The 14,225-nt window shown below is 39.2% G+C and overlaps 1 protein-coding gene across 21 annotated transcripts in view; it reads right to left on the bottom strand.

Annotated features, from left to right (window-relative positions):
• The window catches only part of SGIP1 (SH3GL interacting endocytic adaptor 1), a 194,073-nt gene that overhangs the window by 42,393 nt on the left and 137,455 nt on the right, over positions 1-14,225 (bottom strand). For 7 of the 21 annotated variants that reach the window (XM_036026235.1, XM_036026239.1, XM_036026236.1 and 4 more), the window contains 4 exons: positions 8,178-8,305; positions 7,128-7,254; positions 2,227-2,292; positions 1,233-1,292 (listed from right to left, as the gene is read on the bottom strand). In XM_036026235.1, coding sequence (XP_035882128.1) covers positions 1,233-1,292; positions 2,227-2,292; positions 7,128-7,254; positions 8,178-8,305 — 381 coding nt within the window. The remainder of the gene's footprint in view (positions 1-1,232; positions 1,293-2,226; positions 2,293-7,127; positions 7,255-8,177; positions 8,306-14,225) is intronic. The other 14 variants (XM_028512125.2, XM_028512126.2, XM_036026243.1 and 11 more) reach the window with 3 other exon arrangements.

Here is a 14,225-nt window from a genome sequence, read left to right as displayed (position 1 = left end):
AAATCAGTGACCTGAGACAATCAAGTCTTCCAGCGTGATATGGGCTGCCTGTCCTCCTGTCCTCTACCTGAGCCAGGACAAGAAATCAGGTAATTGGAAAGTTTTAAATCGGACTATATTTTTGCTGCTATCCAAACTACTACAAGCTAAGGACTTCCATTTCTAGGACCATCCTGTGAGGAAAACTCACTGTTCACAGAAAAAAGCCACACCACACATATATGACTGAAGGATCTGTCAGTCACTTCCACTTTTAAAACTGCACAGAAACACACCAACTCCGGAGCGCTTTCCTGTTGTCACGGAGCACAGACACGAGTTCAATATTGAGATTCGATTCTAGGGCAGAATAGTTTTTGGCCAATTTTTGATCCCTGAATATATATAGCTATTTAAAATGATAAAAAATAGGGGCTTAAGTGATAAATATTTATGTGTAAGATGACCCATCAATTAAATTACTTCATTTTCCCTCCATTAGTTTAAATGGGTCATTTTATCAAATGATGAGCCTGTTAAAATTATTTAGAATTTAAATATAAAATAGAAGAATATTAATCCTTAGTGCAGAACATAAATTATCCAACAGTAAGGTTAGATATTTCACACATTCCTGTGTATTTCCCTTAATCTCCTAAAATGGGGTCCACCGATAATTGTCCATTATCGGTACCGCAGTCATTCCCGTGTGGTTTCAGGAGACGTAAACAGAACTCACTGAAATACACCCCCACTTCTTTCTCTTCCTCATTTTTCTGATCTTCCATGTAGCTTCCTTGTTATAAGGATATTTATGTATATTTACATTTTATGAAAATGAATGTTATATCTGAAATATTAATTATCCAAAACAGAGTTAAATGCCAATTTCAACCAAAACTGTCTTTATATTTGTTGCATTGCATTTGCAAAAGTATGAGGAAAGAGCCCTGGTTGACAGAGTTAAGTTCCTTGGACAAAAAGGTGTTTGTTTGTTTGTTTTTCAATTTAACACAATTAAGCCACCGATATTAAATGCAAATTAGCTTTAATTTTTAATATGAAAAAATTGAAGATCCCATACAAACCAAATTCATGTAATATTTCTTTAGCATTTAATATTTTCTAAGTAGTCATAGCATTTTTATATAGAGACTGGGTCTTTTGAAGAGAATTGGGATTTTGAAATGCAGATGGGGGACAAAGGATGAGGGGAATATAAATTAGAATCTGGTATGCTATGTACTACTTACCTTCAAAAGTCAAATAAAACTTTCCTCTGTCAAACCAAACGAGGGAAGGCTGTTCATTCTCTGTATGGCCAGGAGTTGAAGCGGGATGGGAAAGGTTAAGGAGAGGGAGAGAGAAGGACACAGTATGAGTTAGAGAGCAGGTCATTAATCTCACTATGGGGGAGGGCAGAGGCACTGCATGCCATTAGCGTGCAGGGGAAAGGGAAGGCTGGCGATCTATGGGGTTTTGTTCTGGTTTTTAGTTCAGGAAACAGAAAGCAAAGCGAAGCTATGGAGGCCTAAAGGGATGGGCACGTGTTGTTGGTAGCTTGATACTGGGTGCTTGTGCGCATGGAGCGGAAGTCTTCCTGGCCATGCAGGGGCGTCAGCATATTTTAACTGCACTAGTTTGGGCAAACTATCATTCAGCAATTGCTGCATCCATTTCACCTTCGATGTCAACCCCTTCTATGTTTTCAAAAAGATAAATGCAGTTATGGGTCATATAAACTTAGTTTACATTTTAAATGACAATAGCATTGCATATGTCAATTTAATATTCCTGGAAGATGTCATACATCTTCCATCCCCGTCCCTGGAATCACCTTGGGAAGCCAGACACAAAACACCTTTTACCTATGTACCAAAGAGAAAACAAGATTGCTAACAGTGTTCTATTCTTTTTTAAATTAAAAAGCAGTCACTGGACATGTAATTCTGAGCAGTTAAATTATTCTTTCCTTTATAAATTCACAAAGCAATAATAGCATCTCACCTTTTTTGATCCTTTTCACTGAGAAACTGTCATGCAACCTGCTGCTTTCTAATATGTTCACTTAAAACAAGTCAATGGCACAAAGTCCACAATGAACAGGAAACAGACAGGGTGCATCTGAGAGGCACTGGACACTCATGAGGTGCACAGCATGTCCATGAAGTTTTTAGCATTCCGATGGCATAATGGCTTGGATTTTTAAAGTCTAGATATCTAGAGATCACTTGGCTAGCACCATACCTGCAGGGGTTTCACAGCGCCTTTCAAATGAGGGCAGTTTGTCATAAAAAACATCATCTTCTGACACTACGAACCAAGGAAATATAAAGGAATGGAAAACAAAAACACAAATACAAATCCCAAATGAAATCAAGCAGCACACTTTACTGATCAAAACACAAGAATGACTTTAATGGAAAAAGGAAACAAAACTTAAGACACTGGGGGTATGACTAGGACATAGAAAAAGTATGTGCTCATTTCATGATAATTCTATGAGAAACAATTATAATTTTTTTTAAAAAAGCAGGTATTAGCATCTGAATTTTGCTGAACTCAGTCCCATGGAAGAAATCACGCCTCCACTTTTTCAGGGAGTTGTTAAAGGCACTATCATTAATAATTGACTTGTGCAAGTATATCTCACTCAGACACAATTCTCAGAGGGCCAGATATATGTCCATCAACAGAACCGTGTGACAGCCTCACAGAATAACCCAGCATGTACTGCCCTCCATGGGGAACGAGGAAGCTTTTAAGAAGACCATGAAAAAGCAACAGTATAAATCTGAGGTCCTTGAATAAAGTATCCCATTTCCACTTCATCAATATCCAAATTCAATTTGCCTTGTATCTGTCTTTGGCAGTTATGGACTGTTTATTTTGAACAGCACTATTGTAATTCCATCTTTAGCTGTAGTACCCAGCTGTGGCCAAATGTTTTTGTAAATTGTTCTCAACAGTTGCTTTGGACTCAAAGTGTCCCAGATATCTGCACGTGGTGTCCTTTCTCACCAACTAACAAATGCAGGTAATTAGAGCATTACTCTATCTGATAAAAAAAGAGTACTCCATGCCATAGGTCCTAAGGATATTATCATAAATTTAATAGAAAAATTGAGTAAAATCTGTACAAAGACCACTAAGATAGAATCCTTCCTATAACATAGAGAAGATAAGGAAATGAAGGAGGGCAGTAAAACTATTCCATAAACAATGCTTCTTGGAAAAGGTTCTACTAGCTTGCCTCCCAGACTTAAGGAGTAAGGTAGGGAAACTATCTCTTTGTCAATTCCTAAGGTTCTAGGACATCTCCTGTTAATCAGTTTTTGTTATACAAATGACTCCGCTGGTGGCTAGAACAAGTTAAAGCAACTCCTATATTACCTATAGAAGAGGAGGAGGACTAAGGAAGACATTCTGTAGTCTCTAAAGAAAACAGGAAGCAAAACAGTTACATTGGCAGTAACAATGTAACAGTGCCTTTTCATACCTACTAGTGGGAGATGATGGAGGACTTTTCCTTTTTTTTGAAGCACTAATTTCCTATTTTTAATCTCATTCAAATGAGAAGCCTCCAATACTGCCATTTGTTCTTTGAGATGAAGTTGCAAGAAAATAGTTTATAAAGTTTAAATAGCGAGCTTCTGATTTTTTTATAGTGATTGTGGACATTGAGGGCTTGTAAGAAAATATCCTAAATAAACAGGAGAACTTGAAAAGTGAGTCACTGGATAGTTCTGTGCTTGATTAAAATAAGGGCAACACCTGAATTAAATAAAGAAAAAATTTCCTTAAGGACTAACCACAGTGAGAGCCTCAAATTGATATATGATGGAGAAGTCAGGGCTGAAGACAGACCTTTCCAAAAACTAGCAGAAAGAAAAAACAAAAGACTAAATTTATATGTGGGCATTTTTAATTGGGATCAAGAATATCCTGATCCAGTCCAACTGCCTGTTTCTTTTTATGCAGGATAACTGGCATTAGCATGTATTTTTACAAGAAACTTATCCAATTCAGAAATGCCTTCCAGGTTGGAGAGACAAAAGTTTGGAGGAAATATTTTAAGTTTTAGATGCTATGGTTAACACCCCAGTACTGCATACCAATGACCTTTGCTCAAATTTCTACACCAAAGGATGCATCAAAGTTCATGAAGGCTTCCTTTGTTGCCCGCAAGTGATTACTTGTCTTTCATTACAGATTCCTGGATCTTAAAAAGGCAAATGAAAATGCGTAATTAACAGTGAAGGAATATAATTAATAGTAAATTTAACAATGAAGAAAAACTGTCTTTATTTTGGTCTTTTTGAACTGGGGTCTCCAATGAAGATTCTGCAAACATCTAAAAAAACCTAACCATCACCATAGCAATAAGAAACAAGTAATAATAATGGATATTTACATTTAGAGATAATTCCCTATTTATTTCTACCTCAAATGTCTAGGAGTTTATTTCTTATAATAGAATACCTTTAAATATTTTCTCCATTCAAATAATATTAATAGATTTTTCTCCAAAATCATAGAATGAAGGTCCTGTGAGGTATTCCTGAGTACAAAAAGAGAACATTGTATTTCATTGATGCTAGGATGTGTACTTTTTCCCATTTTAACCTCTGTAACTGGAGTGGGTCCTAAAAACGTGAGAAGAAAGCTTCGCATCCTAGGTCAATTGGCAGCATCTCCTTTGCTTTCTTAGTCATCTATACGATAACTGCATCTTCTAGTGGGTATTTTCAATTCAGTAAAGGAGAGTCTCATAGAAGCTTTTCATTATTTGAGTGTGACAACACATAGGCAGTCCTGTTTTCAGGTGTGGCATCAGATTTACTGCTTTATAGTCACAGCTTTCACAGAAGATTTTATGTTGAAAGTCTTACAGGGGCATATTCTTATATGAACTGTCACAAAGGAAGATTAAACTTGCTCTTAAATTTTTAGTCCTTAAATTACATTAAACTTTGCTTATTGGTTCCTACCACACTTGCCCCAATTTTGGCTCATGTGTCCCAGGAAATGTCAAAAAGTACTGTGGTGGTGGGAGGGGAATGCTGAGCCACCAACTTCAGAGAACTCGCTGCTGAAATTCTCTATCTCCTTGAGCCACCTGACTTCATTAAGTTGACATTCCAAGACTGTAGGGAATAGTTAGTCCTTTGGTGCTAAGAGCCAAAGCACGCCCTTTCCAAAGAGAGATAAACACCAGCAGACAAACAACTGCCAGGTGGTGGGCCACTTGACGATGTGGTTACTTTAGTGAGAAGTGGCTGTCAGGTGACCTGCAGCAGCAGGAAATAAAGAACAGGAGAGTGAGGAATGTAGTGGGAAGATGAAAACTGAATAAAAAATAACAAAAACCAAACAGATTAAATCAGAATGCTCCTCTGCAATGAAGCAATGTGACTATCCTTTCAGGTGGCTTTTTAAAGTAAACCCCTCTGTGGTTCATCTTGAAAGAATGCATGCTAGATGTGTTCAGAATTAAAGTCACTGGTCTGGATTTGAGATTTCTGCAGCAGGGAGTATAAAAACACATTGTGGAAAACATGGACACAGTTCAAATTCCTGTGTGTGCGATTTTCTCTGTGAATCTCAATGAGTTGCAAGAACATGTTAGACGGTCATCTGAGGTCACTGAGGTTTGCTTCCTGAGTGATAGTTTATTCTTGTTTTCCTCTTCGACCAACCAGGAAAGTCACATGGAATAGGTGGGACAAATGATCTTAAGAACAACAACAAGCAAAAACAAAAACCAGAGCAGGAGTGGAGAAAGTGGCTCTAATAATCAAGAGTATTAAAAAGTTAAAAAATAAGGTCGGGATATTATAGAAAAAGCCCCCCAAAAAGTCAGAGAGAAAAGAACTAACAGGCATAAAAATAGAAAGCTCTAATTGCCCCAATTAATGATGCAGATAAAGAATAGTGTTTATATATATATATATATATATATATATATATACATACTTATATATTTAAGTATATATACATACTTATATTTATATTTATATATATATAAAATGTTAAATATCTGTATTACTGCACCATATGAAATTGGAATAGCTGGCTGTATTTTCACCAAATCTGAAGGATTCTTTGGGCTGGTCTAATTAATAATATAGAGCATGTGATATAGTTGAACTCCTCTTTGGGGCTCCTAAGAGGCACTCCTTAACTTACTCCACTGCAAAAATGGAGTTCTTTTCCAGAAGAGCTTCTGGCTTTGATCAAGCTACTACTCACATGGGCAACTCTGCAGCATGCTCTTGGTAAGTAGCAGGAATTTACTTAGCTTTGGTTAATGATTCTCCCAAGCAATGCAGGATGGTTGGCTGGTTTATAACATGGAAGACTTGGGAGGGAAGTTCTGACAATAAAGGAGAACAATGGGAACAAATGGAAAGGGAAAGCCCCAGGTCAGACACCATGCAAACAGGAGAGGTGGCAGGAGCCTAGGGAAGATGGGTGAAGGCGTTCAGAGAGACCAGCCTTGGGAAAAGGGAAGATGCTCCAGGCAAAAGGAGGCCTTTAAACCTGAGAAAACCATCCAGCTGAGCAGCCACTCTCTACTCTTCACTTTCATCACACCACAAGGAAAGAGGCAGAAAGGCATTTACTGAAAATGCCAGCAATGATTTATTTCTCAGGGAACATTGACCACAAATCACTGAAAAGCACTAGAAAAAAAAATGTTAAAAAGTTTGCCCAAGTCCCACAATGCTGATGTGTATACCATCTGTTGACATAAAAACTACCAAAAATGATGAAGAAATTAAAGCTTCAAGAAAATAAAAGTTCTAAATTTTGTAATTTCTGGTGTGTTACATGGTTGGAATTTAAATTAACATTCCCCATCAAAGGAGATTATTTTGATTATAAGAAATACTATCGAAATTATAGGACCTTATTTGACAATTTCTTCCTTGCTTTTATAAATAGCTCTGTATGGAATAGCATAAGAAAATTCCTGCACTTTGCCTCCTTTGCTGAGAAGGTGCTTTTAAAAGAAGAGTCAGATGATAGTAGCAAAACACACAGCAAAACAATTTTGACCAGAAACATAAGGCCTTGGGGTTTCCAGATAAAAATATAGCCAGTCAAAACCACAAACAGATGAAAAGAGAGGAGAGAATTTTTACCAACTGTGGGAGTGGTGGCTGCACTCAAGGAATTGGTGGACGATATCGACGAGGTGCTTTCAGCCCTGGCTAGGGGTGCTATTGGAGGAGGGCTGGAAGAATGGATGGGAGGGCTGAAAGGTCTGGGCTGCAGAGAGAAGAGAAGAGATGGGAAGTTAGACACACAGGTCATGGTGCTTTTGCTCTATATTCCTCATGTCTCCCAGCCCCCACTACAAGTTAGGTGCTAAAAGTACAGGTGACATTATTTTTACACTGAAATTGATTATATCAATACAGGAGCTTGTAGATGGAGCTGGAGGAACCACAAACCACAAAGTGTTGCACTGCACTCAGTCAGTATATCCGACTTAGAGAACCTGAGATCTGTGATGCAGTCAGTGATGTTCCAAGACTGTGAACTCACACACTCTCAGGGACTAAGCAGGTAATATAATCAGAGAGTTTAAATCCATTTCAAGACATTTAAGTACAAAACACTGTAGTGTACACCTAAAACAAATATTAATAACATCACCAGGCTGTGGCTCCTGTTCAGAGATACCAACGAAATTTACTTCTGCCAGGAGTCTCTTCATTGTTCACACAGAATGCTTTCCACTTCTCAGCCTTAAAACATGATGTAAGAAACTTCCAGAACAAATACACTGGGCCGCCCTCTCCCTCATAGTTGTATAGTGTGCCTACCATCAATAACTTCTTTGTAGTCCAGGGACAGAAATAAAGACTTGTCCTCTCCTGAGGGCCTTTCGAAACCAGATATATATGGTGAAAAGAAACACCTCCCTTTCTAAAGGTTTAGCACAAGTGAACATTACTGTATTAATTGCATCAAACCGACTGCAGCAGAACTGGGGGCCCCCAGCATGCCTATTCCCACCATTTAGAGCCTGGCTTGAAAGATGGTAGAGATGTGAGGAGGGTTGAAATGCACACCCATACCACAGTGGCTGTCTTTCAGATGCCACCTGTCAGGGCCATTGGCACAAGCAATCTCAGGCTTAACTCATGTTGAGATGGCTGAGCAAGCCAGGGCTGAAGGGAACATACCACATCTCCGACTCCAGGTTTTCCAGGAGGTAGCTTTGGCCGAGATGGAGGCCGGGGAGGAGGTGGAGGAGGGGTAGTGCTGCTGCAGGGAACCAAGGGAGTGGCTGGCCGAGCAGGGGACGATGCACCTGAAAAGCAAGCTGGTGTTAAAAATGGCTGGAAGCACAGGTGGCCGGAGTGCCATCGTCACGAATCTCTCCTTCCCCATTCCCACAGTGCGATGCCAGTCCCAGACAGTCTTTTTCACTTCAGCCATTAGTGTATTCAACACTGTAGCACACAGTATTTTTTTTTAATACAGAAAAAAAAATCACTCAGTTGAACTATGGTTGATGGCAGAAGCTGAAGCTCATTGCCTTTTGTTGTCATGTGACACCCAGTGAAAGGTAAATCCTTTTCTTAGTGACAGGAAATATATTTTTAAGACTCTTTTGGCTGGGTAGAGGGTAGCTTTCAATTTGAACACATGTACACCAAACTTATAATACATCTTTTGATTTTTGCATATTTGGAATTTATTTATGTCCAAGATGAGAATGGAAGTTAGAACTTGAAGGAAGTTGAATGAATTTTCTTCATTATATATATATATTTAAATACGTGTAAGAGATATACACTGTTACAAGACATGAGTGCTAACTTTATAAACATAAGCAAATGTTTGATGTTAAGCAAAGGACAGAATAGAAGAAGGTAAATTAGGTGTTGCATGAATACTTTGTGTTTAGAATCCTAATAAAAGAAACACATTGACTTAGACATTCTGATTTAAAGGAGGCTGCTTAGGAATCTGTTCTACATTGAGCTTGCCCACTCTGATGTTTGTGATGATTTTAGAAGAGCCTCTTGGATTTACTTTTCTGGCTGTCAATGACAAACATGTGGAACACAGAAAACACACAGAGGCCGGCATGCACACCAATCAGCACACCAGCAGGGGCCTTAGAACTCAGGCGTCTGTCTACTGCCGCTCAGATATCTGGGATACATAGGTAAACTACTTGGCTAAAACCCTTAAGAAAGTCAAATCAATATTCCACACAGTTCCTGTTCAGAAATGTTTCAACTACTTCCACATGTTTTGTACTTCAGTTAGAAGCACGGGTATCAAATCATTCCAAGAAAATTCTAGGAAATCCTGGCCCAGGGAAATACCCGGCCCTCCCTGCGTCCCCTCCAGTATGTCACAAAACTGTGTTCCCTGGAGAAAGAGACCAGCATCTCCATCTCCAGATTCTCCAAGAAGTTGTGCAGGAAACCATCTCAGCATCTGCTCTCATCTTGGGAGAGTCCCTGGAGGTAAACTTTGCTCCTTTTGTTTAAACAACCTGAAATCTTGAGCATGCTGTGTTTCTCTGTGCAGTTTATTCTAACTGGAATTTCATTAGTGGGAAATCCTACTAATTATTATCACCATTCCCATCCCTACATCCCCCTCACCTCTGTAAGTACCACTTTGTTACTATATTCTTACATTTTATTTTATTGGGTCAGAGTCTATGCTAGCCATCATCTTATTTTATCTGCACAGTAAGCTTTGCAGTAGGGTATTGTTACTGTTTCAATGGAAAGTAAAGCTCAGAGATATTCAGTAACTTGCTCAAGGTCACACAGCTCAAATGATCTATTTAACTCCAAAGACCAAGCTCAAATGCAATGTCTTGTAGCTTTAGGTGGACTGTAGAGTTCAACATCTTGAACGGGCAGCTAACACATACCTCCCTCAATATAAATCTTCTTCATCTTTTTGGCTAATCTCCTGAACAAAAAAAAAGGGGGTATGTTTTGACAGGTCTCACTATAAAGTTTTCTGTCAAGTTAATAGATTTATAACCCAGGATGTTTTCAGAAAACAGAAGTGACAGCAAAGAGATGGGAAATAAACTTTTAAACAACACTATCTTTGTCAGGAAATTTCCTGGGGCTTTTGGGGAGGGGGCTCTATTGTGTTGGAAAATCATACATAGGAATGGTTCAAAATGTCTGTTTAGGGGTCTTTTTCCAGGAAATAGTCTTCTGAATCAATCTCAGGGAGAGGTCAGCTGCTTATCCTTTTCCTACGTGTTCCAGGAGGGAAATTTAAAGACCACTTGTGGTCATGCTTGGGAAAGTAGTAAGGGTTGTCACCAGAGCTGTGTGGAGTACTGGAAAAACGGGACGAAACAACAGGTGACCGGAGCTCTGGCCCTGTCTGCCTCTCATGGGCTAGGGGCCTTGAGCCTCTCTGAGCCTCAGCTTCCTATTTTAAAAAAATGAGACGTGTTTCTACCTTATAAGGTAGTGGTAACAATCAAAATGGAAAATGCTTATGAAAGTATTTACTGAACTATAAAATACTACAAAAATGGAAGGCAATCAATGTTGATGATGATGGTAAAGATGTGTCTTTCGATAAAGACAGAACTAAAAGCCAAGAAAAAGAGACTAGTTAACTGTTTTTCTTTAGGGTTATTTGCTTTAACCTACTTTTTCCTTGCTGAATTAACTAATTGGTTATGCAGCTGGGAGACACTCAGGGAGCGTTTAAGAACTGAACCCTACCTGGCAGAACCCTGAGATTCAGCAGAGAATATTCAGGGCCTGAGGGGGTATTTCACAAACAAAACTGAGGCTTTACATGATTACTAAGGCTTTTGTGAGAAGACAAAGTTGTTTCACATTCTAAGAGGGTAGGGTTTATTATTTGTACATCTCTATCATTCTCTGGTCTTCAATTATACTTTCACTTTCTCTTCAAGCATTGTTTATTCTCAAGAACAATGATGGAAAATAAGTGGACACCATCACCTGTTAAGGCTTAACTTTAAAAATCCTATGCACATTATCTGAGTTTTGTGAATCCAAAAAAGTTGGCAACCACTGACATGTTCTCACCTCATTTGCTGCACTCACCCTGAAGTTCCACCAGAGTTTCTCTGACAGCCCCTGCAAACAATGGACCTACAACTTCAACTGCCACCTCTCTGTGTGTGGGGGTGGGTGGGTGAATGGGCAGGCAGCGGGGGCACCTGGGGAGGAGAAATGAGTGGAATCCAACAGACCTGGGGTCAGTTCCTGGCTCTGCTACTTACTGGCTTTGTGGCTATGGCCAAGTTCCAGCTTTTAACTTCTGTTTCCTATCTGTAAAATAAGGCTAATACACCACAATATTGTGGGAAGAATCAAGTGAAATAAAATATATGCATTTCAAAATATGTAAGAAACTACACAGCCTTTTCCAATTGTGGTTTTTAGAACACAATTTCATCATTTATTTGAAGAAAGTATTAAGTGTGTGTGGGAATGGTTATGAACTATGTTTCCTTTTTGGTGACCAGCACGTTACAGGCCCCGAAAACGCGTGCTCAGTGGAGCTTTCGGCCATGATGGAAGTGCTCTAGGATGAGTGCTGTCCAAGGAGACAGACACGAGCCAGTCACTGAGGCAGTCACTGAGCACCTGGATCGCGCCCACTGCCTCTAAAGAACTATTTCTAATTAGTTATAATTAAGAGTAAAATAGTCACATGTGGCTAGTGGCTTTCATACTGGACAGAGAATTAACATTGGTTAATTCAAACTTCGGTAACTCGAACACATTTGCTTATGGATGTGTGTGCGAGTGTGATGTCTGTGTATAACATCTTTTAATATTGCTCTAGTAGACCAAGTTGGAAAAGTGTACACAAAGACCATTCTATCTTTACCAACATCTCTCTCTCCCTGGCCTCCGAACTTGCTGTAAGCCATTGAGACTCCTCCTCCCCATCTCCTGGCACACAACCCACACAGCAGAGACAGCCTTTGCCAAGAATCAGAGTCTGCACTCCAAGAAAGCTGTGTTCTGGCCAAGCTAGGTATTTTTAACTCTTGCCATAAGAAAATTTAACTTTTTGGACAAAATTCTTAACTTCTGTTTTTCAACAGCAGGTAACTCTTTTGATTTACAAAGCTGTGAGAGCTGCCTAAAGTTGGTGGATGACTTACCTTGCTTTGAGTGAAATTTTAAAAAGTGGGCATAATGACATTCAATTAAATAGATTTTGAGAAGTACAGGAAAAGTTAATTTTATCGGGCTAAGTGATGTGAATAGCAGGGAGTGAGAAACATAGCTAATTTTTAAAAAGCAATCCTAAATCTACATTTCTGAGAGTCTGTGTGTATTTCATCAATAAAACATTAAGCAGCAAATAAACTGGGACTTAATTAAGGAGATAATGGTACAGTTTCATTTATTCATGAGGTTCATTGGCCCAGTTCAATCTTCCACTTAGAAATTCAATCCTTTAATACCAGCAAAGTATAGTTTTTTTCCAGCTCAATTATTAAGAATCAATAGTCTTTACTGGCAATATTTTAAAGTAATTTCAAATAAGGATATGGAAGCTAAACATTAACAGCAACAACAAAACTCCCAAAGGTTCCAGAAAGAGAGCCAAAACTCCTCTCTCTACTCATTATAACAGTGGTCAATTCAATTAAACAAATGTCTCCCAGAGCCCTGTGGAAGGTGATGAAGGGAACAGATTCGACAAACAAAGCTTCCCTGTCCTCCCTGCCCCCCAAAAGAGCTTAGTGGGCTGCCACTGGAGAGAGGGTATTATCCCTTAAAAGTCCTTTCAGAAGACTGAGAGTCTGACCCAGGAAAGAGAACCCTAAGGCAGATGACAGAAATGCACCCTTCTTTGATAATGGACAGCCAGCCTCTTTGGGTTTGGGGTCTAGACAGAAGGCTTTACCTAGGGGCCCTTTATTATCTCCATAGAGAAGGAGCTTATATACTAGAAAAGACCTAAGAAAGCAACAGAGGATGAAGGTGGTGCTCTAACCTTCTAGAATGACAGAGAAGAACACTGAGGAGCATGTTATGAGAGCATGTCAGTGACCTTGTTGATGATACAGCGCCATACTGCTGGGTGTCAGTTGTCAAGTAAGTTTGAGACATTTTGTAACTAAACTTTAGAAGAGTGCCCGTAGATAACAGTGGTTATGAATACAGGCTCTGGATTAGACAGACCTGAGTGTGAATCCCAAGTCTGTCACCTCTAGCTGAGTAAACCTGGGCAAATCACTAGATACCTCCGAGCCTGTTTCTCATCTGTAAAATGGGGGAAATAAGAGTATCTATTATGTGAAGTTGTTGTGAGAATAAAATAATATGCATAAAGTATTTAGCATGGTGCCAGGACAAAAAATATAGCTGTTGCTATTATTGACCAAATAAAGGCCCTCAAAGGTCCTATGGTTAAAAAAAAATCGTCCACTTTTGTTTTAACACGTTTCCCCAACTTATTTGAGTATTGAATAGTTTCCCTTTTTTAGTGAGGGAGAACACAGGAAGCCCACTTAATGTTACAAAACATTGATTCTGTGTGTGGTACAGGTGAATCCGCAGCCCCCTCCTTGGTCAGCTTGGATGCTCTCATTTAAAACACACAGGAACTTGCATGCTCAGAGCAAGCACTGAAAGATACTCCAATGAAAGAGGCAGAGATGATGACTGACTGTTAGGATAGAGACAAATGCCTTTCCTTTATGTCTCCTACTAGATCTAAATAACTTCAACTAGGTATCCTTTTTCAAAGCAAATGAAGAATCAGCAGCACATGGCACCCCCAGAAAGGTGCATAACTGACCCCACAGGCACCAGAGGGTCTTGCCAGGCAAACATGTGCACCAGTGGGATAAACAATATGTTAGAAAATGCATTAGAAAAATCTTGATCTTTCTTTGGTATGCATGGCAGGGATTCCCATCCTTTTGTAAACACAGAATGCAAAATGAAGCTTTGCATAACAAAACCCAAAAAATCAGATTCAGTGTCAACATGTGCATATACTGTTCCAAAACATACATTTTTGATGGACTTTCCTCCCATCACCTGTCACCACACTTAGAATTGACATGATAGGCTGATGAGCATGTCAAAAAGAATCAGAGAATAATTTGTCTTTAGTGACAGCTTGATTAGGTTGGGGATGCAGTGAGGTATTTCATTCTTGTTGTTTCCTAAAATCTCCTTTGCAAACTCTTTTTCTTTTCCTGAAGTAAATTAGAGGGTTCTCTCCTC

Source organism: Phyllostomus discolor, chromosome 5 (assembly GCF_004126475.2).
Source record: "Phyllostomus discolor isolate MPI-MPIP mPhyDis1 chromosome 5, mPhyDis1.pri.v3, whole genome shotgun sequence".
Lineage (NCBI taxonomy): Eukaryota > Metazoa > Chordata > Mammalia > Chiroptera > Phyllostomidae > Phyllostomus > Phyllostomus discolor.
Note: the sequence above shows the minus strand (reverse complement) of the source record. Positions and strands in the feature narration are given on the sequence as shown.